This window comes from Megalobrama amblycephala, linkage group LG2 (assembly GCF_018812025.1).
Source record: "Megalobrama amblycephala isolate DHTTF-2021 linkage group LG2, ASM1881202v1, whole genome shotgun sequence".
Classification (NCBI taxonomy): Eukaryota; Metazoa; Chordata; class Actinopteri; order Cypriniformes; family Xenocyprididae; genus Megalobrama; species Megalobrama amblycephala.
Window position 1 is genome coordinate 33,503,768 of NC_063045.1, and position 27,526 is coordinate 33,531,293.

Below are 27,526 nucleotides of genomic sequence, written 5' to 3' on the forward strand. Positions count from 1 at the left end.
TTTTTGCTTATTAGTATGATTGAATTAGATCATTGAAGGTCAGCAACAAAGATATTGGTTAATAAAGTGAGATTAAATACATAAAGTATATTTGTGTAAGTTAATATAGTTAAATATTACATAATTATATAAATATTACGTTTCACTGTTTTTATTCGTTTTGAGGAATACTGAATATTTACGTGCAAGTGAGATGCATATTCAAATTTAGTCTAGAACTACAATAACGATCATGTTGACACAATGCACACAACACCTCTTTATTTCACTTTATTTCTCTCAACTTGGAAACAGGAGAGCTGTCAGTCAATAAATATGAAAAAGTAACTTAGATATTTTGTTGTAAATTGAAAAAGTAATGTGTTACGTTACTAGCTGTTTGAAAAAGTAACTCAAGTTACTTGTAATGCGTTACCCCCAACACTGATGTTGGAGTTTAGCGATGTCCATTGTGTCATGCAGGCAGTTCCTTCAGGAGGCCCCGTGTGTGATTTGCTCCTACTAAATCTGCAAATGAACCTATGACGAACTGTAATAAATCCACACATAAATCTAAACCATATTGTTTGCAATCATGGACTCTATGATATAGCCATTGTGTTGAATAAAAAAATAAATTAAAAAAAAAAATCAAACAAATTAATTATTTAATTAATAACATCCATATTATTTTGTAACCATCCAAAAGAAATGCTGAAATCCCTGCCAGTGATCTGAGACACAAACAGAGAACTGCCATAACCTGGGACATCTGTCACTGACACCACCTGTCTGACAATACACAACATACACAACACAACTCAACTGAACTGAAGCCTTTTTAGACTACAGTCTAGACCTCACACAGCAGGGCAATTCAATTCACCACAACACAAATAACATCATGAAAGTGTCAAACAACAGCGCTAAAGTCAGATATGCACCATAACGGTTTTGATGTTAATTCATTGTAAAAGGAAGACATTAAACTTTGTTAAATGAGATATCTGCTGGCTCAAAGTCAAATCAATATTTTAAAAGCCAGTGTCATGTGACTGAGCATATATCTGTAATAACATTAAGTACAGCGTGATTTCTGTTCAAACGCATTAGTATGGCAGTAAAAGGCATGACAGTCAGTCATGTGCAGTTAGATGTCTCACTTCAAGCAGCTAATGAGTCTTCCTGCAGAAATGTTCTGTCAGACACAACACATGCATGATGTTAGAGGTGATGAACAGCAAGGAATTTATGTTCTTACCTCCTCTAAAAGAGATCGAAGTGAAATCGAAGGCTGTGAGCTGCTATGTTAGCTATTCACACACATAGAAACACTGAATGAAGAGAGCTTACATTAGCATGCATGCTAAAAGAACCAGTAGCAAACATCAACATCCTTCAGCTAACGGGCACACACAAATGATCTCATTCTGGTCTTCTGCAGGCTTCTAAGATTCTCCAGCAAAGATGGATTACAATCATCTGTGTAAATGCTGTCTTAATATACTCCAGTTTAAGCTTTAAAAGTAAAAAAAATAAGCCAGTCGAGGCGGCGTGGCGTCAGCAGTGAGGTCACCGTAAAGGGGGAGCTACTGTGACTTACCCAATCAGCGGCCGCTTTCAAACTGTATTGCGACCTGGTGTTGACGACCAGCAAATATTCTTTTGATCTTCAAATCCCGTTGTTATCCAGTTGTACATTTAAAACATAAATAAATAGGCCTGCTTCAAAAAAAAAAATCTCGAACCTTTTTTTTTTGTAAAAAAAAAAAAAAAAAATATATATATATATATATATATATATATATATATATCTCCACACAAGCACCAAGTTGTGCCAAAATTGTCCAAATTGTGCTTAATTTGGTATAAGCACAATACATATAGAGTGTCAAATTAATGAATAAAGTACATATACATAAATTAAATGAATTAATTAAAATGATATGGTCTCATTAATATAATGTGACGAATTTATACGTATTATAATCTAATAAGCTATTTCTCATAAAATATCAATGCGGTCATGGCGTTCTTGCGAAATTATATTGTTATAGTTTATGATAAACTCTAGGCTATGACAAGAATACATTTAAGATCGTTGTTTAAAATGTGACAACAGTAACAAGTGGTGTTCAACTGTCTGCAGTTAAAAAATATGCGTTTATTACAGACAGTCCTGGCGGCCTCAATTACTTGGGTGTCCCTCTGTACTCCAAACCATTAAGTTATGTTTTTGGCTTCATAAACCATAAGTCGCAATCATAGACATCATATAGGTAGACGCCCTATTGGCCACTGGGCGCCGAGATTTGCGGCCGCCATCTTAGACCGGTCGTACTCCTAAGCTGCGTCCCAATTCGCCTACTTATACGACGTCCTAAAAGCATTTACTGTTTTTGTAAAGAAAAAGTACATACTTTTGAGTGTGTAGCAGAAGAGTAGACAAGCTTTGGGACATACTACCGTCATAACTGCGTCTTTAACGGACGTTATGTCGCTTATTTACGCAACCTGTAACTGTTTAAACTACCCTGTCAATCATCTTGTCACAGTTAAAATCCTCCACATTTAATTAAATTTATTTTCCTACCGTTTCGGAGAGATGTAGTCGCACGTTGATCTGCCAGTCATGGGTCTTTCATGCAATAACTCTCCTCATCTTTGCATAATGATGCATTTAAAAGTTAATGACCAAACGCATCGTTATAAATGTTCACAATGCTGTTGCAGATTAAATATAATGTGGATAACATTTAATAAATATATTTTCGTAAGGTTATATTGATTATTAATTATTCAAGCCCCTTTATCTTAACCGCTCTGCTTAACCGTCGGACCTCGCAAGTGTTTTCCACATAATTACTATTCAGATCAGAAGGAAGTTCGAAAGCACAAGAATGCGCTCAATGCACGAAACTTACTTTTAGCGTTAGGTAACGTTAAGTGCCTATTATCAACACAATCCAATCTGAATTTAATACATACATTGTTCGACCGGACAAGTTATTTGTGTTTGTGCACGTGATATCAGGAAGCATACACACATGACGGCAAAGCGCAAATCGAGTTACTTCTGCTAGTATTACTAAAATATCGTATTTTACTGCAACTATCTGTTTCTGCTTCTTTATTATATCTATAATGTGTGATTTATAAATTACCTTATATCCTACATCACATATTTTGATTTTGGACGTCTGGTCACTTTATATCTTATTATATCAGAATATTATATAACTGTTAAGTCTACTATGAATATTAAAATACATTCAACAATGTGTCCTGTATCATAGCTACATGAATTACCTTTGCAGCAAAAAAACCCGAGTCAAAATCAGTTAGGTATTCTGTGAGATATGATTAATTAAATGCGCTGACAGCTCATTGCACCTGTCAAACAAGTTACACTGAGTGGAGCTGGCGACCGATCCAAGATGGCGGCTCCACGGCTCGTCCGTGCCAATAGGCAGTAGCATTCGATAGGGCGTCTAGCTATATATGATGTCTATGGTCGCAATCATAGACTGTAAAAAAATATGGACGTAGTGTCCGTGACGTCACCCATAGATTTCTGAACAGCAGTTTTCTCCCCATGAGCGGCACAAAGCGCTTTTATGCGTATCCCGTGTGCAGAATGATGTGCTTGAAGCACCATGGAATCAGCGCGCAGCGGCAGCGCTCCGCAGTTTCAAAGCACAAAGTGAAGAAATATTGATGCGTATTGTATTACCGGTATCTTGATTAAGTATAATAATAGAAACATTGATTCATCTTGGAGAGAGTTTCATTGTGTTGACTGTCGTAACTGAACGCGTCTGAATGCTGAATGTATTGTATGAAAATATCAGTGTTGGTTGTGTCGAAAAAATCATATTAAAATGGGGAAAATAAAACTGACAAAATAACGTTGGAGAAATAACCACTGCCGACTTACCATTAATTGGCTTGACGCCGGAGTGATCTGGAGCAGGTGACGGCGGCTCGGGATCAGACTCTGGCTCCAGATCTGGAGCAGGTGACTGTGGCTCGGGATCAGGCTCGGGATCAGACTCTGGCTCCAGATCTGGAGCAGGTGACTGTGGCTCGGGATCAGGCTCTGGCTCCAGATCTGGAGCAGGTGACTGTGGCTCGGGATCAGGCTCTGGCTCCAGATCTGGTGGAGGGACAAAAGGCTCCACAACATCCACATCACTACAGGGGCAACAGCACCGGAAAGGACTCTTCATCGCCTTCCACAGCCTGTTGAGGAAAGAACGAATTCTTTTCCTCTTCCTGCGTTCTGTAGGTTTTTCTGAAAGGAAGAAAAACAATTGTTTTATTTAAAAAATATCAGTGTTGGTTGTGTCGAAAAAATCATATTAAAATGGGGAAAATAAAACTGACAAAATAACGTTGGAGAAATAACCACTGCCGACTTACCATTAATTGGCTTGACGCCGGAGTGATCTGGAGCAGGTGACGGTGGCTCGGGATCAGACTCTGGCTCCAGATCTGGAGCAGGTGACGGCGGCTCGGGATCAGACTCTGGCTCCAGATCTGGTGGAGGGACAAAAGGCTCCACAACATCCACATCACTACAGGGGCAACAGCACCGGAAAGGACTCTTCATCGCCTTCCACGGCCTGTTGAGGAAAGAACGAATTCTTTTCCTCTTCCTGCGTTCTGTAGGTTTTTCTGAAAGGAAGAAAAACAATTGTTTTATTTAAAAAATATCAGTGCTGGTTGTGTCGAAAAAATCATATTAAAATGGGGAAAATAAAACTGACAAAATAACGTTGGAGAAATAACCACTGCCGACTTACCATTAGTTGGCTTGACGCCGGAGTGATCTGGAGCAGGTGACGGTGGCTCGGGATCAGGCTCTGGCTCCAGATCTGGAGCAGGTGACGGTGGCTCGGGATCAGACTCTGGCTCCAGATCTGGAGCAGGTGACTGTGGCTCGGGATCAGACTCTGGCTCCAGATCTTCCACGGCCTTCCACGGCCTGTTGAGGAAAGAACGAATTTGTTTCCTCTTCCTGCGTTCTGTAGGTTTTTCTGAAATGAAGAAAACAATTGAAAACTCAACTATTAGAAACATCTCTGACATCAAATTAAGCAACGATAGAATGCCGTCTGAGAAGAGGATTTCTGTGTGCGTGTTTCGGGTGTGTGTCAGACAGCGCAATTACCATTGATCTGTCCACTTTACACCGCCCGGCCTTATTTCAATCTCACCTGTTGAGCTCTCGCTCACAGGAGAAGCCTCCATGGCACCCTGGGCAGTTAGGCCACGTAACGTCTCCTTTGGCTCGACAGGAACTTGACCTGGCAGCGGAGGGCACAGCCATCCATCGAAGCTGTCGGCGGACCTGACAGCCTGACCTGCGGACATAGAAACAGCCGACTCAGAAGACAGAGGTGTTAAATATCCAGGAAGCTCCTGGCTCTGTGTCTGGGTCGGGTCTGGCAGCGGATCCTGATCATCAGAACTGGGTCTCCAAACATCACATAGTTAGTTGTGTTGTGTCAATAATCAATGTCAGTGGGTCAATTACAAATTGTTACTTTAGTTACTCAAATTGAAGCGTTTATTTCATATGCAAGGAATCAAATTCATCTGATCACTTGGGGGATCAAATGGGTTACCTGGCACAATTTTTTTCACATTAATGTAGGCAATCATTGTACATCATACCATACCATAAACAAGTGAAAAACTAAAGCACTCGCCTCCTCTTTCACCCATCATGTGAGCCATCTTCCTGCAATCTGCAATAAAAACTATACAAAATACAATACAAAATGCAATACAATAAAATACAACTCTCCTCAGAAATACTCCTCCACAGAAAAAAATAAATAAAACAAAACAAAAATTAATAAAAAAAAAAAAAGAAATAAAAACAAACTCCTTCTAAACTAAGAGAAGAACAATGAAATAAAAGTATCCTCAAAAATAATAGGAACTCTTTCAAAAATGTAACTTTTTATAAAAAGGATATATCCTGCGATGTCTTCTAGAATAAAAGTCTCCTCTCAGAAATCCTCCAACAGCTTCCAAGTCACAAGATTCGCACAGAAAATACTCTGCAAAAGTCTGTAAATTCGCCTCGTCTCTCAACCAACAGACAGTGATCGGTTCGAGTGTATATATTCAGTCAGAATTCATAACACGCGTCGCTATAGCAACTCATCGCATGCATGCACGTGCACATGAGAAGAGCGCGTGAGCGCACGTCGAATCGGAACACATTTATTGACTGTTTCAAAGTTCATTTGGACGTTTTCTTTAATAAATATCATTTTTATTCTTTCTGAACAGTTATTGTTGTTGTTATTATTATTATTAAAATCCTTGGAAATATTCGTGTCCAAAATCTGCATTAGCCTATTCATAATTGAGCAAAAGCGTCCACTTCGCAATTAAGGCACTTACAGTCTAATGGATCATGTAGGCATTGCTTCTGTCCAAAATGCGTGTAAAAAGGCACAAGGGAGGATAAATCGGACATCTTATAAACTCTAGAGATTGATTAAATTGGCTCTTTTCCGCATATATAACCATCAAGCCAATCAGCTTTCAGTATCACTAATGCGTCATCGAAATAAAGCCCATTTATGATTTTACTAATGAAGGAGTGGAGGATGACGTTCATCATGTATTTTACAATCATATCTTTTATGGAGGACGAAACCTGCAAAAACAATAAATATATAAATACCAGAATAAATAAATCCACAAAATTGTACATAAATAAAATACATGTGTAAATAAATACACAATAATTTCACATATTCCTGCATAAATAAATACACAATGAATTAAATGTGCGAGGAAGATAAATAATTTAATAAATAAAACGAATGTTGGGGAAATAACAAAAAAAATGTTCAAGGAAACAATCGCTAAACTGAAAGTTGACTTTTTTTTTTCTTTTAACCGTTTATTCTTTTTTTTTTTTTTTTTTTTTATGTATTTACTAGGGTGAATTAAAAGGGTGATTGGGACAGTTTTTGAATTTGTCTTTTAATGAAAAACATCAGCTCAGCACATGATACATTTCTGTAATACTGAAGATGTTAACTATCCATTTGAGGAGGAAACGATGGTATATTATAATGAAAGGATGTGCGACATACACTTTTCTGCAAACTGAGCAAAACCATTTGTTTGGTAACGTTTGGGTGATTGGGACAGCACGTCTTTCCATTGATTTAGGGTAGTTTAAGCATATTTACTGTATTGCACAGTTCATACTTTGATATAATTTTATATGCAATATTTCCTTTTCTGTTCATCATCATTAAGAGTCCATGTTTATGTTTGTTCAACTTTATTTATTTGAAATCCATCAAAAGAAGGTTTGAAGTCCAAAAGTCAAACCTTTCATTACTGCAACAGTAAAATTATTACTGCAATCAGTAAAAAAAAAAAAAAGAGTTTAACTATAATGTTTCTATTTTCAGAATATAGAGAATATAGAGCATATAGAGCATAAACAATGGTTCTCTATTGCAAGGCTAATAATTTTCTTAATTAGCAAAGCATTTAAGCACTGTCCCAATCACCCAAAATTACACATTTTGTGTTTGGGTGGATGGGACAAAATAAAAACAACCTAATTCTGAAAATAGAAACATGATATTAACAATTGTTTTTACTGATTTTGTAGCAGTAGTGCGTCATATTCATGTTTCTATCAAACGTTTGTAGTAGCTATGACAATTTTAAGACCTTATTATTAAAACTACCAAAAGCGTATGTCATTTTCCTCAGTTCATGCATTTCGCGGTCAACTTCCCGTTTGATGCATGTCCCACCCACTTACATGATGTTAGACCAATGAGGGCATCCCATTTGAATTATGCGGTCTCACAGCTAGGCCTCAGCAAAAAAAGTTTTTATTTGAAAAGAAAATAAATTCTATATAGTTACTGTCCCATCTGATCTTGTGTCCCAATCACCCTTCATTCACCCTACATTTGATGTGGTTTCTACCTCCGTAATATTTCAGTCCTGAATTGGCACATGACAGCGTAGAGTTAAACTGTTAATAACTTAAATATTGTTTGAGAAAGACAGGAGACAACTGAATTGCAATTAAATTGAGTGTTTTTGTGAAATGAAAATTAATAATAGGCCTATGCATATTTGGATCAGATGGACAATGTAATGTTTCCTACTGAGAGCCCGAAAAAACAAAAGGTTGTTTGAATTTAGTATTTTTCATGTCATGACATTGTTCAGAGCGTGATAAACAAATGGGGATTTTTTTTTTTTTTTTTGAAATATATTTTATTCATATGTTATGCTACAGTATGTCCTCTGTAGTGGACACCAGAACTCGGTTGTTTAAAAAAATAAAAAGACATGAAATGACATGTATAGGCAAAAACAATATACATGCCATTTACAAATCAATTTTTAGGGTTCAGGATTTTTTTTTTTTTAACCAAACTTTTATAAAGTTGATTGTTACGTCCAAGGACGTATGTTTTTGTTTTGTTTTGTGTTTTTTTTCCCTTTCTCCCTGTTTTCCCTCTCTCTCTACTTCCATAAGCAGGAAGTAACGGCTGCCACCTGACTCCAGTGACTGGTGATCTGATGTGATTGGAGGAGGAGAGGAAGCTGTGGGGATTTAAGCAGCACCATTGCACAAAGAGAGCAGTGTGTGTGTGTGTGTTTGTGTGTGTGTGTGGAGGCTGCATTGTGAGGCTTCTTTTCCCAACCCAGAAAGCCTTATAAGTTGTTTTTGACTTATACCTTGTTGATTTTTTTTTTTTTTTCTTCTTCTTTAGTGTCATTGTGTTGACACTTTTTGTTGTACTTTGTGCTACCAGAAAACCCTTATGTTTTGTAAGTTATCTCCTTTTGTATATACGTTTGTTATTGTTTTTCTTTACCTAAGTTTATTTTGTTAATCATTTGGGGAAGGGTTAGTAGAGAGGTGGGTGCCATTTTCTTTATATCTTGTTTTCTCTTGTTTAAGTTAGGGAGTTAGTGTATTATTGTATTTTGGTTTTCTTTTCTTTTGTAGATTAGTTAGTTTCTTCCTAAATAGTTAGAGGGTTTATGTTTGTTATTTTGGCCTTAATCCTCCCACATCTGTACAATAAATGAACTTGTTTATTTTGATATTGAGTTGCCTTTGGTCTTTGTTAAAGCCCTGGTGTTGGGAATTGCACCTTGCTGCCTCCACACATCACACCATATTTATTCCGTTACCTGTTCCTTAGACTAGATGGGAACGTAACAATGATTCTCAACTAATCAAAGATATAACGGAATTGACTGATATACCGTTTTACTTGATGCAATGTGTGGGTAAAATGGCCTTAAATGTGATACATTGTATCTATATACTGTATCTAATTTGCATATGAATGTGTTCTTGGGGCAACATGTCATGAAAAAAGAAGTGTAATAATGGGAGCAATAATTGGCAACACTTTCATAATAATGTCTAATATTTCATAGGAATATTGCTATATAATTTCCCTATTCACTTGTTGTGTCTCCCAAAATGCCTGATGTTGGATAAACATGATTGTACAAAATCAATGCCCTGTTTTGTTACAGAAGGTCATATTTCTATTAGAAACTCCGTAACATTTTACGGAGATGTTGATTTATGACAATTTGAGGTTTAGTTATTATGATCACAACATTATTTAAGAGTGCTAAATTTGATCACTAAATTAATGTCAGTCATTGTTAAAGACCAAGGAGTTCTTGTTGCCATGGTGAAACCTCCAAACATTTGATATCATGTAGAGTTTTATTTACATTTTTATAAATGGGTCTTTGCCTTTTCACTTCAAAGGTTCCTCCTAGGCCGAGACTGTTTAAAAAAAAACATTTCTTTAATTCAAAAATGATATATACATATGTACAGATCGGTCATATACGAGGCGCTATATATAAATAAAGATGAGGTGTCTTGACTTTTTAAAAAACAAAGCAAAAATTCATTTTAAAACAAAGCAAATGTGGCTGTGATGATGCTTGATGATTTGGTTCCAGTCTCGCAGTCTCTCGTGTTCTCGCTCAGACGTGGACGGGCTCCGAGTTCCCTGTCAGGTTGGGGTTGGACTTCAGGCTTCGGGTCAAGTCTTCCACCAAGGACAGCAAGTATGTTATTTCCTGTCCAATACAAAGATCATATGAACAAGTCAACTCATGAACAATTTTATATTTTCTGTTTGCATCACTGATTCTGTTATTTTCCTGTTTATTACCACAAAGCCGCTTTGAAACAATCTGTATTGTATAAAGCGCTACATAAATGAGCTTGACTTGACTATAACAAGAACATTACAATGAACACCTCACTGCAAATGATCCAGAATTGAAGACACATGATAATAATCCTACTCTGTCTGTTACACTTCCTCACACCTGAAATCACAGACAGACTGAATCTCCTGAACTTCCCCAATCTAGATCACTTGTAATCCATTCATGCTGAAACATCTGCTCTAACGTCGGCCGTTTAGTGGGATCCCGGGCTAGGCACTGGCTAATCAGATCTGCACATTCTGTACAAATTTTAATAAGGAGAGAGCTGGTTAGTCGTGACCATGTGACTTGGCATCTATGAAAATAGCATCTAAAATGTTCCTTATTTTTACTTTAAAAGTGAAGTATGTCGTTTCTTACAAAATAAAGCATATTTTCAAAAGGCCCCTTCCCAAACTCTCGCTATACGTTGGGCTATAGTTATAAAAAAAATCTTACATACTTCACCTTTAACTGTTTCTGTACAGAGCCTTTGCTTCATGCGTGTTTATCAGTGTTATCAATATTAATCACTCACCTTCGGATAATGTGGAGTTATGAAATGTAATTTTGGCCTGTGTGATTTCTATTCTACTGCGAAAAGGAAGACATCCGTTCACCATCTTATACAACAAGACTCCTAGGGCCCAGACATTTGTTGGGACGGCGTGGAAGCGAGGTTCGGTCAGGACTTCAGGTGGGCAGTAAAGCGGTGCTCCTGTAAGCAAGACATTTGCACATTTTAAAGCAACAAATAATTAGTAAGTCACTACATTCAGGTTTCCACACTCCCAAAATACTCACCGATGTATATTTTGCTCTCGTAGCCATCACTACTAAATAGCTGACCGCAGCCAAAGTCTATCAGCTTGAGACGAAACGTGTCTTTGTTCCACAGAAAATTCTCAGCATGGATGTCATGGTGAAAAACACCACGCTCGAGGCAGTGTAGTAGCGCCATCATAGCCTGTAGCACGATGAGCTGTGCGGCTGGTTCACACAGTCGAGGGTTACGGGCGATGAAGTCATGCAGGCTCTCGCAGGGTTCCGGGTACTCCATAACGAGAGTGAACGTTTGAGGATGTTCAAACCACTCGTATAGATGTATGACGTAGGGGCATATGGGTTCTCGCCTCATCATCAGCAACAGCGCCACTTCGGTAACGAGAGGTTTGGGGTGCCCAGGCTAGAGAAAAGTAGTAGACAGAAGGTTAGCTGGGTAAAAATCTGAAGAAAGCATGTCATTTTTAAATGTACTTTTCTTTGATCTTTTTAGATACGTTCAAAAGAGGCTTTTCAGCTCAAAGTTATTTGGTGCCTCTAGGCTTATTTGTCAATCACATTCACACCTGATGCTTCCTACGGGTGTGTCAACTACAGTAATCTGCACTTAAACAACTAAATACATATTCAGGCTTTGGCCAACTTACAATATGAAGATAACGATCGTTGTCAATCTTGAGCATCTGCTTGATGGCAACCTGCAAAAAACAAACAACAACAACAACAAAAATCAAAACAGTAACAGTATTCAAGCACTTGATCTTGCACTAAGTATTAAACCATCGGTGTAAATTGTTTTAAATATGTTTTGATGCATGCAAGAGCAAAATTAAGATTTACCTTTTTGCCATCAAATTTGCGCGTTCCCTCGTACACCCTGCCAAATCCTCCGGATCCAAGCATCGCTCCCACGTTATACAGAGACTCAAAGGACTCTGAAAAACAAACAGTAAAATCTAAGAAATATATGAGATTGCTAGAGCCATTGTTTCATTTAAAAAATATCAGTGCTGGTTGTGTCGAGAAAATCATATTAAAATGGGGAAAATAAAACTGACAAAATAACGTTGGAGAAATAACCACTGCCGACTTACCATTAATTGGCTTGACGCCGGAGTGATCTGGAGCAGGTGACGGCGGCTCGGGATCAGACTCTGGCTCCAGATCTGGAGCAGGTGACTGTGGCTCGGGATCAGGCTCGGGATCAGACTCTGGCTCCAGATCTGGAGCAGGTGACTGTGGCTCGGGATCAGGCTCTGGCTCCAGATCTGGAGCAGGTGACTGTGGCTCGGGATCAGGCTCTGGCTCCAGATCTGGTGGAGGGACAAAAGGCTCCACAACATCCACATCACTACAGGGGCAACAGCACCGGAAAGGACTCTTCATCGCCTTCCACAGCCTGTTGAGGAAAGAACGAATTCTTTTCCTCTTCCTGCGTTCTGTAGGTTTTTCTGAAAGGAAGAAAAACAATTGTTTTATTTAAAAAATATCAGTGTTGGTTGTGTCGAAAAAATCATATTAAAATGGGGAAAATAAAACTGACAAAATAACGTTGGAGAAATAACCACTGCCGACTTACCATTAATTGGCTTGACGCCGGAGTGATCTGGAGCAGGTGACGGTGGCTCGGGATCAGACTCTGGCTCCAGATCTGGAGCAGGTGACGGCGGCTCGGGATCAGACTCTGGCTCCAGATCTGGTGGAGGGACAAAAGGCTCCACAACATCCACATCACTACAGGGGCAACAGCACCGGAAAGGACTCTTCATCGCCTTCCACGGCCTGTTGAGGAAAGAACGAATTCTTTTCCTCTTCCTGCGTTCTGTAGGTTTTTCTGAAAGGAAGAAAAACAATTGTTTTATTTAAAAAATATCAGTGCTGGTTGTGTCGAAAAAATCATATTAAAATGGGGAAAATAAAACTGACAAAATAACGTTGGAGAAATAACCACTGCCGACTTACCATTAGTTGGCTTGACGCCGGAGTGATCTGGAGCAGGTGACGGTGGCTCGGGATCAGGCTCTGGCTCCAGATCTGGAGCAGGTGACGGTGGCTCGGGATCAGACTCTGGCTCCAGATCTGGAGCAGGTGACTGTGGCTCGGGATCAGACTCTGGCTCCAGATCTTCCACGGCCTTCCACGGCCTGTTGAGGAAAGAACGAATTTGTTTCCTCTTCCTGCGTTCTGTAGGTTTTTCTGAAATGAAGAAAACAATTGAAAACTCAACTATTAGAAACATCTCTGACATCAAATTAAGCAACGATAGAATGCCGTCTGAGAAGAGGATTTCTGTGTGCGTGTTTCGGGTGTGTGTCAGACAGCGCAATTACCATTGATCTGTCCACTTTACACCGCCCGGCCTTATTTCAATCTCACCTGTTGAGCTCTCGCTCACAGGAGAAGCCTCCATGGCACCCTGGGCAGTTAGGCCACGTAACGTCTCCTTTGGCTCGACAGGAACTTGACCTGGCAGCGGAGGGCACAGCCATCCATCGAAGCTGTCGGCGGACCTGACAGCCTGACCTGCGGACATAGAAACAGCCGACTCAGAAGACAGAGGTGTTAAATATCCAGGAAGCTCCTGGCTCTGTGTCTGGGTCGGGTCTGGCAGCGGATCCTGATCATCAGAACTGGGTCTCCAAACATCACATAGTTAGTTGTGTTGTGTCAATAATCAATGTCAGTGGGTCAATTACAAATTGTTACTTTAGTTACTCAAATTGAAGCGTTTATTTCATATGCAAGGAATCAAATTCATCTGATCACTTGGGGGATCAAATGGGTTACCTGGCACAATTTTTTTCACATTAATGTAGGCAATCATTGTACATCATACCATACCATAAACAAGTGAAAAACTAAAGCACTCGCCTCCTCTTTCACCCATCATGTGAGCCATCTTCCTGCAATCTGCAATAAAAACTATACAAAATACAATACAAAATGCAATACAATAAAATACAACTCTCCTCAGAAATACTCCTCCACAGAAAAAAATAAATAAAACAAAACAAAAATTAATAAAAAAAAAAAAGAAATAAAAACAAACTCCTTCTAAACTAAGAGAAGAACAATGAAATAAAAGTATCCTCAAAAATAATAGGAACTCTTTCAAAAATGTAACTTTTTATAAAAAGGATATATCCTGCGATGTCTTCTAGAATAAAAGTCTCCTCTCAGAAATCCTCCAACAGCTTCCAAGTCACAAGATTCGCACAGAAAATACTCTGCAAAAGTCTGTAAATTCGCCTCGTCTCTCAACCAACAGACAGTGATCGGTTCGAGTGTATATATTCAGTCAGAATTCATAACACGCGTCGCTATAGCAACTCATCGCATGCATGCACGTGCACATGAGAAGAGCGCGTGAGCGCACGTCGAATCGGAACACATTTATTGACTGTTTCAAAGTTCATTTGGACGTTTTCTTTAATAAATATCATTTTTATTCTTTCTGAACAGTTATTGTTGTTGTTATTATTATTATTAAAATCCTTGGAAATATTCGTGTCCAAAATCTGCATTAGCCTATTCATAATTGAGCAAAAGCGTCCACTTCGCAATTAAGGCACTTACAGTCTAATGGATCATGTAGGCATTGCTTCTGTCCAAAATGCGTGTAAAAAGGCACAAGGGAGGATAAATCGGACATCTTATAAACTCTAGAGATTGATTAAATTGGCTCTTTTCCGCATATATAACCATCAAGCCAATCAGCTTTCAGTATCACTAATGCGTCATCGAAATAAAGCCCATTTATGATTTTACTAATGAAGGAGTGGAGGATGACGTTCATCATGTATTTTACAATCATATCTTTTATGGAGGACGAAACCTGCAAAAACAATAAATATATAAATACCAGAATAAATAAATCCACAAAATTGTACATAAATAAAATACATGTGTAAATAAATACACAATAATTTCACATATTCCTGCATAAATAAATACACAATGAATTAAATGTGCGAGGAAGATAAATAATTTAATAAATAAAACGAATGTTGGGGAAATAACAAAAAAAATGTTCAAGGAAACAATCGCTAAACTGAAAGTTGACTTTTTTTTTTCTTTTAACCGTTTATTCTTTTTTTTTTTTTTTTTTTTATGTATTTACTAGGGTGAATTAAAAGGGTGATTGGGACAGTTTTTGAATTTGTCTTTTAATGAAAAACATCAGCTCAGCACATGATACATTTCTGTAATACTGAAGATGTTAACTATCCATTTGAGGAGGAAACGATGGTATATTATAATGAAAGGATGTGCGACATACACTTTTCTGCAAACTGAGCAAAACCATTTGTTTGGTAACGTTTGGGTGATTGGGACAGCACGTCTTTCCATTGATCCAGCTTTTTTACCAAGGTGCTGATGTAATAGATTGTTCAGGTTTAACAATTTATTTCCAATCTTTCCTTTTTGTTCACCATCATTAAATTCCATGTTGTGATTGTGTATGTGTTTGTTTAGACTATGTGTTTGTAGTTAAATAAAACTTTTGTAAACATTCACGTGAGTTTTGATTCTGTGTCAACTGCTTGCAAAACAAAGCATTGATCTTGCTAAACGCTCAGAGTACTCACTAAGAAAGTCTGTGGCCACGAAGACTGAGAGTTGATAGACAATTAAAACAGTATTCGCTGGATGAACAAGTTAATGATTGTAATATATTAATTCTGCTACATCAAGTTAATTCTCGTAACTTCCCAAATATTTAACCTATTATTAATTATAACGAGTTATAATATTATTCATACTTCCCTTTGAGTTATTTTGCAATATGTGCCCTCGGTTTCCTTAGTTCTTTGTCAGGTATTGTCTTTGTGTATTTTGTCAAATCTGTCATGTTTTTCTCCTTCTGCTTTGCATCATTTTTGTGTTAAATAAACTATGCTACATTTGGATCTATCTCTCCTCTTTCCTGCCTGTCAAGCTGTAACAGTTCTCTACTGTACAGCTTATAGTTAGATTTTTTAGTGTGCAATTTATTCTTGTGAAAAATAATAAGCACAAGTAAGTAATATCTTTCATATGTCTATTTTTTACATTGTGCATCCTTAAATCTGCAGTCCATAAGTTTTGTCTCTTTGTCGCCATCTCTGTTTGAAACCAGCAATTGCAGTTATTTGCGGAATTATCATCTTTACGTGGGTTGTGCATCTGCACGACTCCTCAGCACGGATGAATCTAATGTTTTGAGAATGTTTGCTGTCAGTCACTGCACCAGCTTTTACTGTACTTCGGAATTACAGATTGTAGTCTTGGAAGTATGACCAAAATAAGAATTTTCAGCGTAAAAATGTCATCCAAACAAGTAAGTAACAAATCTGCTGCTTTTGGTCTGAACAACTGAGAAAAAAAAACATTACAATAAATCGTGCTACCAGTGGTGGTTAAATCTAATGATCAGCTTACATTACATCAACCCATGCAAATTATTATTATTGTTATACTTTGTTCTCAAATTGTTAAAGTCCCCGTAAACCGGAAGTTGCAAATAACTTTTCTCCAGTGTTGTGACGCATTTCCAAGTGAAACAGAATATTGAATAGAGGGCAGGGTTTTACTTTAGGCCTTCTCCTTTCTATCTCTCACTCATAGCAGACTAAAGGTTGGAGGAAAGTGGTTTAAGCGTTTTTAACCCAAGCCGTCAAACTGACGTCATCAGAGAAGGAACGCCATTCTTCTCCAGACTGGAAGTAACTTTTCAGATTTTGATGAAAGATTACCACAACAAACAATTTTTTCCTGTGTATTAACTTGCATGATTAATTGTTCACCACAAGACTTTTATGCGCTAACAAACTAAATATGGTCAATTTTGATTTCATGATGACTTTAATGTTAACAACATCAGCATTGTGTGACTATGTTTTTTTTTTTTTTTGTATTAGATTTCAATTTCTGTACAGTCTAATCTCTAACGTTAATTTGTCATACCATACAATCCGCCATCAAAATAATAAGCTTAATTGTTCCAGCTGCTATGATCCGTCACCTGCAGCATCCTCACATGTGATTTAGCTTTCTAGCTGGGACTCCTCTTTGTAAACAAATGTGACGTAATGACACAAAGACGAACGGCTGCATGCTACAATTTCCTGCGGAAACCCACCAGTACCACTCAAATTATTACAAGCTAACCTTTGCGAATCGGGATAAGGTAGGGAGATAGTTTTGAATACTGGCTGGTTATGTACTTGCTCAAAAATTGATTTTGGATCATTTTTAACCAAAAAAAGTTACGGACTGCAGCTTTAAGTTTCAAATATATTGTATTTCTTTGTGTCATTGATGGATTTTGAATGTTGCATTTGGAAACATCCTGTCCATTGAGAAAAAATTGTTCATCTACTGAAGTTTGATTTGTGTTTATATCTTTTTTTTTTTTTTTTTTTAAAGGAAAACTAACACCCGTGAGAATATATTTCTAAGCATCTTTTTTCTTCATTGTAGTATAGTAATTTTGTTGGATGATTTGCTAAAAACAAAGTTAGGGTATCACTTCTCCCGGAAGTGAAAATTTATATGAAAGTGAAGTGGCAAGTGAAAGTGGTCAGATTATGCTCTGGATGCAAGTGGGTTGGCCTGAAAGTTCCTTCAGAGTGAGCTGCATATGGAGTGATGCAGTCCTGGCCGCCCTGTGAGTTGAAGTGGAGAGTGTGTCGGGAACAACTTCGTTGTTCTGAACGAGAGACCAAGAGAAACTGAGTCATTCTGGAGTTGTTCAATGTGATCGTGTCTCTTATATACCTGCCTGGACTTGGGTGCGCATCCATGAACTAAATCAGAGTTTTTAAAAGGTGGTATGGGGAATGGTTTGGATTATTAGGTTGCATTTAAATGTAGCCAGTGACAGGCCAAATGTGAGAGCCTGAAAATGGAATGCCTTAATTTTGAAGACAAACTTCAGTAAACATCTGTGTTGAGGGGAAATCGGAATGTGAAAGTGTCTGTCTTTCAAATCCACATTTCTCTTTTACAGAAATTACTGTTTATACTTTCCATTTTTAGGTGGCACTTCTACACCAAAATGGATTAAAGATGCCTGTAACACTGTGCTGAAGCATTTAGCAGGCACATGTTTTTAACATTAAAGTTGATCTATCTTTTAAATGGTCATGAGATGAATCTTGACATTTATGACAAAACATAACATGAATATTTACATGGGAGAATAATGTTCCTTGATTGATTATTTAGATCCAATCCCTTTACTCTACATATATCACCATTAGATATCCAACATAAAATCAGTCAACACTGAGTTTTGTCTGACTCTGATATCCAAAACCAGCCAACTCCAAGAGGGGCAGTGTAGGCAGAGCAGGAGACAAAGTGATGGTAAAAATGAGCAGAGCCTATTGAATGTCTTTCAAATTCAACAGGTTTTTACTAAAGCAAAGGCAGTGGAAAATTACTGCTTCACTACTTCCTGGTCTTCCTGATAGTGCTGGTCTAGCTGGTGGACCTTGCAGTCGTGCCGTTTTCAAGCTAAACAAATATGGTGAAACTGTTTACTTTGAACACCATGGTCTTGCTTGGTTGAATGTAGACCAGTGTTCAGTGTGCAAGCAATTGGGGACAAGCATTGTTTTTGTTTTTCTATTTCTACATGTAGCACATTAAGGAACAATATAGGATTTTAAATTATAACATGATAATTTTGTCATTTCTTTTGCTCCCTCTGTTAAAAGTACAACTGGCAATTTTGATTCTGTTAGTTATGTAGTTTTATTATTAATCAATGGGTTTATTATTCCAAATCCAAATTGATTATTAATCAATTTGGATTTGGAAAACGTTAAAGTGACCTGGTTTTTGTTGAATGAGCAAAAGAAACAATCGAGCATGAATAATGTGTTTAATATATGAAAACTACTACTACAGAAGTTATACGTCTAAATACAGGATATACACATATATACAAGAGTGAAAGTAAAGACAGGAAAAGAGAGAAGAGAGGTAGCGAAACTTACTACAGTCCTTGAGAGCCAGCACAGAAATCAGTTATCTAATATTCAGAAATGGTACTTGCATCAGTTTGCTTGCTGAGTTTCGGTTCAGTGCGGCTGCAGTTCATTGGCTTCTTCCGTTTCCGCGGGAGGATTTGATTTGATCTGAGGATGTGAAAGTTAGTTTCGCCGGAGATGGTGGTCCCGAAAGATGAGCGCGATGGAAGCACGTCGCCGTGACGTCCGGGAGGGACGTGCGTGAGTGGGCGAGGAATGATTCAGGGCAATCGGGAGAACACACAGGAAAATCCTGGTGCTCCTCCAGACAAGCCGACACACCTCCTTGAGGTGGAATAGCCAATGACATAGGTGCAGAGTTGGCGGGAAAACTTTCCTTTGTCTTGTCTTGTGGCTTGATTTGCATAATTGATGGTATGTTAGATTAGGGTACATTTTCCTTCATATTACCATTAAAAATAGAACAATGCATTTTGCAGCTATGTGACATACCTCAGTGAATGAGAGGTAGCAAGAGCTTTAAAACAAGACCAAACTCGACAGATCAGAAAAGCATATAAAAGAAGTTATGGTTTACAGACAATAGTATCATTAGAAATTACACTAGCACAACTACAATCCAAGCTAAGCTTTACAGTGGGAATAACTATATGCAATTTCACATACAACGGCGGTTACATTTAGGCATAATTATATTTGCACATACAGTCTTCATCTTTTGTGTGTCATTTGGCCATCTGGCCCTCAATCTGCATGAGGGCCCCTTTGATGTCCCAAGAGCTGGAAGCATGGCTCTCTGTTGAATTTCGGCAGGGCCGCAAAATTGTCAAATGTCAGACTTTTACCAGACTGGCTGGAGCCGATTTGTGATTTACACGCAGAGTTAGGTTAGGTTAGGTATACTTTATTGTCCCAATGGGAAATTTGTTTCAGGCTCACGAATACAACCACTGCATTGACAAAAAATATAAAACAACACAAAACATAATAATAGAGAAGGAAAATTCACACCAAAAAAAAAACCTGCACAAATACCAAACTTAGAATAATAACTTCTACTTGTTTATTTAATAACTTAACAGCTGAGGAATGAAAGAGTTCTTGAAACGGTTTAGCACAGCTAGGCATTCGTAATCTTCTCCCCGATGGCAACAATTCAAACTCAGAATACAGGATGTGTTGTGTTATGCAGAATCTTATTTGCCTCCCTCAGTACAGATCTTTCATATAGGGTCTGGAGATAAAAAGGTTCTGTTCTGAACATGAACTTCATGGCCGTTTTAATAAGTTCAGGAGGCTAAAAGCATTCTGAAAATTCCAACATTTATTGACCAGTGTGATACGTATACATATGCTACAACTTTTATTAACTAAATCACGAACACATAACTAAACTAACAAACACAAACACACACTAATTACACGTACATAGGTAAAATGAAAAATGACAGAATGAAACCGGAAGTGGGAACAGGGAATGAAGCTATGAAAAAGAGTCTCTGATTTCAAAACACCTTGTTTAAGAGGGTTCTACTGCTTATCCTAAACCCCTGTTTAGTTAAAATATTCAATACTTGCATGCCTTTGCAGTGGAAGCAGTCTGTTGTTTTGAACAGGTTCTTGGTGATTCCTGGAATCGATGGTGTTGAAGTTGCAATCAATTTCTTCTGCGTTGAATGAAGAAATGATGACAAACTTGCATGTTTAGTTTGACTCTTGTAGTGGGGAAAAAGTTCTCTCTCTCTTCTAGATAAGCACTTTGCTGGAGTGCAGGTTGAGGCCTCCGGCCCTGGCCAGAGAGGCCACAGAGCAGCCAGGAGCTACAGAGAATCAGTCCAGAGCAAGAGAAGGCGGTCACACTGACAGTGCCTTTTAAAGTCTGGGAGAAGTCACACCTCTTAGGGTTGAGAGCGGGAAATTCCTCTGTGGGGGTGTTTTACGGCTCTTTGTATTTGAGCCTGAATAAAATGGGCCTGGTGGGTTTGTGTCCATTTATACTCTGATTAATACAACAAATGCACACTGCATTCTATGAGGAGATGACATACATGAAAGTGTGAGTCATTAAACGAGCATTAATTCGATAGGAGACATGATATATGTAGGGTTACCTTAACTAGTAGTTCCCTCATAAGATATGCATTTATAGATCAGTTTGACTATAAATTAATGCAGGAACGTCTGTTTTGAGGGCTATGGGTTTTTCCTATGGCCTCTGCTTTTCCACTTGGCTACATCATTCAGAGCAGCTTCTGCATTTTTTCAAGTCCTAAACCATGGCAATCCAAGGGCATTTGTTGCAATTTTTGGGGGTTGGTTCACAGACCTTTGTTGGGAGAGTGAGTTTGCTGGTTTATTCATTAACTATAATGAATAATTTGAGTGTCTGATTGGTCTATATCAGGGATGGGCAAACTCGGTCCTGGAGGGCCACTGTTCTGCAGAGTTTAGCTGCAACCCTGATAAAACTCATCTGCGTGTAATCCTGAAGACCTTGATTAGCTGGTTCAGGTGTGTTTGATTAGGGTTGGAGCTAAAGGGACAACGGCCCTCCAGGACCGAGTTTGCCCATGCCTGGTCTAGATGCTACCACATTCAATAACTGTTGAAACAGAATTTATTTAACAAAGGTCAAGGGCCAAGTGTCTAGCTAAAGGGAACGATAATCACCATAAGGACTTCAACAGAGAGACAGTTATTTCATCCAACTTTTGTACACATACTGTACAAAAGAAATTATGCCAAACTGAAATCATAAGTAATGAACTTCTCAGAGGTTCGAATGATTAAGGATTCAAATGCAGTTAAATGGGTTAATCCAAATACATACTCAAAGGCCAGGCAAAGGTCAAAACACAGATGAGCAGTCCAAACAAAGATAATGTCCAGGGCTAAGGCAAAAACAAAGAAATCCAGGGAACATAGAAATAAACAAAAATGGAAAACAAGGAACAACGCTCAGCGAAATGCAGTACTTACAAGACCTATCAAAGAGTGACTTCTTCTTTTTAATTTATTGGCAGTTGGCAGACCAGCTTTGGGTGCATTACCGCCACCAACTGAACTAGTGGAGCATTGATGGGAAATGGAAGAAAAAAAAAATTCTTAAATTCCTGTTTCCTTCAAAAATCTCAAAATTGCATATTGCATAGGAATTCTTCCACAATTTTTAGCCAGAAGATTTTCTAATGATTTTCTAATTATACTAAATTCTTATACTTGCATTAGCATATAGTAGAATTTAGTTCAAACTTTGATCTGTGGAGGGCAGTAATACATTTAGCAGTGTCTACACTGCCGGAATTCTGCAAGAAGAAGAAGAGAGTGCAAGATGAGCATTTGTGGTTAATAAGTAAATAAATGTTCTTTTTTTTTAGAAAATGGCCAATCGTTTTGCTAGATAAGACCCTTATTCCTCGTCTGGGATAGTGTAGAGCCCTTTGAAATTGCACTGAAACTGTAATTTGGACCTTCAAGCAGTGGTAACTGTCGAAGTCCACTATATGGACAAAAAACCTGGGATGTTTTCTTCTTTTCAACTGAAGAAAGAAAGACATCATGTCATCTTGAATGACATGGGGATGAGTAAATTATAAGGAAAATTTAATTTGAATGTGAACTAATCCTTAAATTTCTCTTTCCCAATCCTTCAGCCAGATGTCATTTGCCACCTTACGAATACAGGTCTTAGCTTCTGATTTACTTTGATTCATCTCTACATTACTGCCTTTAAGTGAGATCTTTGCCAGTTATCTACCACCTCACTGTAGTGATGGGTGCTTTCGAAACACTGCTTCATGAAGCTTCGAAATGTTTACGAATCTTTTGGTTCAAATCTTTTGGTTCGGAGTGTGTTGGTTTCAAACTGCCAAAGTCACGTGATCTCAGTAAACGAGGCTTCGTTACGTCATAATTGTTTCGAAACATTTCAAAATTTCAATGGTTCACCACTGGGAGGCGATCTCTGTGAACCCATGAATCATGTGAATTCACTGCACTGAGGTAAATCATTGAACAAGTGTTTATGTCTATTACCTGAGTATTATTAAGTGTATGTATCCTGCTGAAAAAAAAAAGCATAGGCTATGCTGGTTAAGTTAGGTTTCGAAGCTGGGATGCTGGTTTGAGCTGGTTTATTCTGGTCAAGTGCTGGTCCTATAAAAACGAGCATATGCTGGTTTTTTGATATGCATTTTTAAACGTTTTAATGAGGTATTTAAGTCTCTGTTTAGCTGACCCATCCATAAAACAAACAAAACCAGCCCTGAAAATGGAAAAAAGAACACATATTATACAGACACTTAATATTGAATGGTATTAGATGATTAGTTAATTGCATCTGATAGATTATACTTTCAATGAAACATTTGCAATGGGTTTGTAAAAGCTGTTTTTAATGAGTGTTTGGAATGAGTTTGTTGCATTTTCACTGTTTTGACCAGCAGGCGTCACTAGCGTGTGGTGTTTCCATGGGTGTTTCGAATGCTTTGAAACAGTGAATCATTTTGTGAAGCAATTGGTTCAATGCTTTGAAAAGCTTCACTTCGCCCATCGCTACCTCATTGCTCTCCACCCTACATGTGCTAAAACCCAAAGAAATCTGATGTCAGCAAAGAGTGACTCTCTCTCTCTCTCTCTCTCTCTCTCTGTGATTTTATTGGCGGGTCGCAACCAACTTGTTCAGGTGCATACCGCCACCTACTGTACCGGGGTGTGCAACTTCAAGGCTTCATGTACTTAAAGATGATGAGAGAGAGAGAAAAAAAAAAAAAAAAGTATTATAATCCTATATTCTGTGCTCTAACCTTGTATCTTTAAGAAAATTAAATAGAGCTTTACTACATTCCCACATTTAGCAAAGAGTGACTGATAGATTGCTGGCTTACATAGGCAGGGGTAATGAGATAATCAGAAACAGCTGAGAACAATCATGGCTGTTTAGTCTGGGCAAAGGATTATGGGGAGTGAAGTCCTCGATGGTGTGGAAAAAATCCGGGCTGGAGTGCCCTCTGGTGGCAATCATGGGACACACTAGCTGGTGACAGTTATTAGTGAACATAATGCTGTTTTTGGAGTTGTTTAAGAATTCTCTGGTAAAATATGAAGAGATATCATGCGCAGTTGTCATCACTAATGGTCAATAATCACTCATATATTAGTTTATTTCATTAACTGCAACACTGCTTCAATACATTCTTTGTAGATTGGGACAATATGTGATGAGGCCTGTTGGTGAAGTACATACTGAAGTAATGATGACTCAGACACAATAGCACATCAGTGCAAGAATGATTATTTACAGTGTCTGTGTAACCAAACAGTCCCAAAAGTGTACAAATATATATATATATATATTTTTAAAAGGAAGTATATACACAATATTCTACCTTCTACAAAAAGGATCACCACAGCATTCTGAAAAAGCACTACACTTGCAAACCTGAATCCCATGCTGGTCCCAGTGTGCAAAACAAATTAATGCTGGTGACCCGAAATGCTGGATTTTTCAGCAGGTGATGTTGCCATTCAGCATCACATGTATATGTTCTCTTGGGTGCTGCTGCTGCAGTAAGAAAGCACAGATTCTTGAGACATGGTGTGTGCATTAACAGATGCTCCAACCTGGTGGTTTTAAAATGGTTGCAGTAAGTGAGAAGCATTAGGACTATGTGATGGCCTGAGCACTGTATGATCAGGTCACAACATCACACCATCAATTCATAAAAAAATGACATTGAGCATGCAAACATCTCTCCAAAGAAACAAAAATGTCAAGGTCATGATTTGTCTCCACAATCATTCCTTTGGGAAACCTTTGGGAAAACAGTGTAAAATATTCTCCAAGATCCACAGTATAAAGGTTCACGGTCCACGATACCTTATTAAACACATTTTCTCCTACGGGATTACCAGATGTTTCACAAAATCCACATCTTCATGGAAAACTTTTTCAAACTAACTTTGACAATAGTCAAGAAGAAAGGTATTGAAATATGGCAGAAAAAATCTGTCAGTATTAAAAATTATAGGGAAAGTTCCAGGCGGGAGGAAATTATAATGACAAGATTGAGAGTGGATCATACAGGACTGAATGGCACCTTGTTTTTAATGGGAAAAAAGAACAGTGAAAATTGTGAAAGCTGTGGGATTAAAGAAAATACTGAACATGTTATATTACACTGTATTTTATATGAGGTGGAAAGATGGGTGTTTCAAGATAGGGTTCAGGAGGCAGAACGGGAGTGGAATCTGAAGGGGATAATGGGCACAGAAGGAGAGGGAGAGGGAGAGGGGATAAGAAGTACCAGGAAGGCTTTATTTAAATTTCTTAAAGACACAGGGTTGATGCACAGAATTTGAGAACAATTAAAGGATTAGTTCACTTTCAAATGAAAATTTCTAATTCAAATAATAATTTTTTTTTAGAAAATGAGCGATGGTTTCTCTAGATAAGACCCTTATTCCTCGTCTGGGATCGCTGTAAACTGTAATGTTGACCTTCAACCGTTTGGGCTCCATTGAAGTCCACTATAAGGAGAATAATCCTGGAATGTTTTCATCAAAAACCTTAATTTCTTTTCGACTGAAGAAAGAAAGACATGAACATCTTGGATGACATGGGGGTGAGTAAATTATCAGGAAATTTTAATTTGAAAGTGAACTAATCCTTTAAATGACATGATGTTACGCACTCCTCTACGGTAGGTGGCAGTATGCACCTTGAAGTTGTTTGCAATCCGCCAATAACCAAGAGAAGAAGAAGAAGAATTAACTTTGACAAACTGTTTTTGCTTCACTGTAAAAAAAAAAATATTGTAATTTTAACTGTAAATGACTGTATCAATAAAATCTGTTAATTGGTTAACAGCAACTAGTTCCCTTAAAACTGTAATAGATCTAACATTACATTTCATTTAGTTTTACTGTAAAATACTGTTAAAGAACAAATCATCTTAAAATTAGTAAAAGGTTTATTGTCATTCACAGAATTCCCTGTGTGTCACTCCACATTTGATGGTTTTAAATTTTAATAATTATGTTTCTTCTTAGTTTTTTGTTATCTGTTATGCACATAGGGTTTTATGTTACATCTTATGTTGTTAAATTAATGTTTATCATGTAGTGTCATGTGTTACCATGATGGTGTTTTGTAAGCTATTTGTTTGTATGACACTGTGCATCTTCTAGTATTTACATAAGCTTGTGGTGGAAAAGCTACTTGTGATGAACTGTGGCTCATCATGTTTCTTTCTCTTTACCACCAGCATTATTATGCATTATTTTAAAATCAAATTTTCATGATCTCTTGATGGCAAAACACACATCATTCTTCTATAGGAGCAATTAGGAGTGTTTGGAGGGAAAGCCACTGATGTACAGAGTCTTCAGTGCTATCCACAGTATCATTTACCTTGCCTAACAATCTTTTATATATATAGGTGTTAACACTTTGTAATCACTTCAATAACCAGGGTGACTTGAGATGTTTATTGCTCCCAATCCACATATTAAATGCTGTTGGGGACCAATCCCAAAACCAGTGTACCAACCATCCAGACAGGTGACAACAAATGCCATATAATCAATTACTGTTGTGAAATTTGCATTTCCTTAATTTATTATAATTTATATATTTTATTTAATAAAATCCTCATTAAACGGCACACGTGCTCACTTGATTTGATTCAGACATGGCCGAAAGAATCATGACTTAGAGTCATATAGACCATCGATTCAGAACAATAACTTCAAGTTGTAGAAAAACATTCCAACGGATTTGTGAATCGTTCGCCTGATTCATTAAAAAGAATCTGTTCAAAAGCGCGAATCGGAAAGCGCTCTGATTTTCCCGCCCACGAAAAGATTTGCGTCATTTCTGCCCGGTTTTTCTCGCGAGCTCCTTGACGTGTCTCTCCCGCCGCTGCACGTGTCATCAGGTCTTCTGATAAAAGTATGCTGTTTTAACTGTATAAGCTACACTAAAATTATTTAATTCCTCAAAATTTTATTAACGCGAATTAAAGAAAAAGTTTATTCGTTAGTGTCAAATAGTTGGTTAGTGTTAAATAGTTAATTGATGAGATGCTAGTTACTGCTGCGGTTTAATTAACGTTAAGGTGGTCGTTTTGCTAAACTTATCTTTGTTTAATTATAGCATTTAAATGAACGTATATTACTTTGATAACATATTCAAACTATCTTGTCTCCTGCTTTTGTTAGATATCACGTCGTTTTACATTAGGTTGTCGTTGAAAGAGGAACTCTAATGACCGATTTGAATTTAAATACTCAATGTTAGCCTAGCTAATTGTTTCATTATGTTGGACATTGTGTTCACAATGTGTTGTTTTCTGGCACAGATCTTGGAAATATTTAATCGTCTGCCCTCAGCCAAAACTGCTCAACATGGATGACTGGGAGGAAGATCAGGTAATGTCGACCACACTCTTCCTTTAGGCTTCTTCATCTCTAATAAACGGAGATGAATAAAAAGGCCCGTGTTCTCTTCTACTTCCTTCAGC

At 37.8% G+C, this 27,526-nt stretch overlaps 3 protein-coding genes and 1 long non-coding RNA gene across 28 annotated transcripts in view; 2 read left to right on the top strand and 2 right to left on the bottom strand.

The window, feature by feature from the left end:
• Positions 1 to 1,601, bottom strand: part of ppip5k2 (diphosphoinositol pentakisphosphate kinase 2) — a 49,326-nt gene extending 47,725 nt beyond the window's left edge. For 14 of the 16 annotated variants that reach the window (XM_048171540.1, XM_048171532.1, XM_048171471.1 and 11 more), the window contains exon 1: positions 1,241 to 1,571. The gene's annotated coding sequence lies outside the window, so the exon portion shown is untranslated. The other 2 variants (XM_048171423.1, XM_048171416.1) reach the window with 2 other exon arrangements.
• The window catches only part of LOC125255945 (histone-lysine N-methyltransferase 2D-like), a 526,365-nt gene extending 511,447 nt beyond the window's left edge, over positions 1 to 14,918 (bottom strand). Inside the window, exons 1-7 of one of the 2 annotated variants that reach the window (XM_048171552.1) lie at positions 13,897 to 14,918; positions 13,402 to 13,548; positions 12,988 to 13,221; positions 12,605 to 12,859; positions 12,120 to 12,476; positions 4,402 to 4,656; positions 3,917 to 4,273 (exon numbers count right to left, since the gene is read on the bottom strand). In XM_048171552.1, the coding sequence (XP_048027509.1) occupies positions 3,917 to 4,273; positions 4,402 to 4,656; positions 12,120 to 12,476; positions 12,605 to 12,859; positions 12,988 to 13,221; positions 13,402 to 13,548; positions 13,897 to 13,924 (1,633 nt within the window). In that variant the 5' untranslated portion in view covers positions 13,925 to 14,918. The remainder of the gene's footprint in view (positions 1 to 3,916; positions 4,274 to 4,401; positions 4,657 to 12,119; positions 12,477 to 12,604; positions 12,860 to 12,987; positions 13,222 to 13,401; positions 13,549 to 13,896) is intronic. The other variant, XM_048171556.1, reaches the window with a different exon arrangement.
• LOC125256128 lies at positions 3,917 to 12,773 on the top strand. Of its 2 annotated transcripts, none has more exons than XR_007182049.1 (3): positions 3,917 to 3,952; positions 4,866 to 4,910; positions 12,686 to 12,767. It is a non-coding gene; the product is annotated as an uncharacterized LOC125256128 (long non-coding RNA). The 2 variants fall into 2 exon arrangements; XR_007182050.1 differs by lacking the exon at positions 3,917 to 3,952 and adding an exon at positions 4,800 to 4,820 and having other exon boundaries at positions 12,686 to 12,773.
• An 8,074-nt stretch (positions 14,919 to 22,992) lies between the features above and the next one.
• Positions 22,993 to 27,526, top strand: part of ddx4 (DEAD (Asp-Glu-Ala-Asp) box polypeptide 4) — a 51,965-nt gene continuing 47,431 nt past the window's right edge. For 5 of the 8 annotated variants that reach the window (XM_048171813.1, XM_048171843.1, XM_048171854.1 and 2 more), the window contains exons 1-2: positions 26,815 to 26,955; positions 27,365 to 27,434. In XM_048171813.1, coding sequence (XP_048027770.1) covers positions 27,411 to 27,434 — 24 coding nt within the window. In that variant the 5' untranslated portion in view covers positions 26,815 to 26,955; positions 27,365 to 27,410. Of the gene's footprint in view, positions 23,007 to 26,443; positions 26,566 to 26,813; positions 26,956 to 27,364; positions 27,435 to 27,526 lie in introns of those variants that run through there. The other 3 variants (XM_048171823.1, XM_048171872.1, XM_048171880.1) reach the window with 2 other exon arrangements.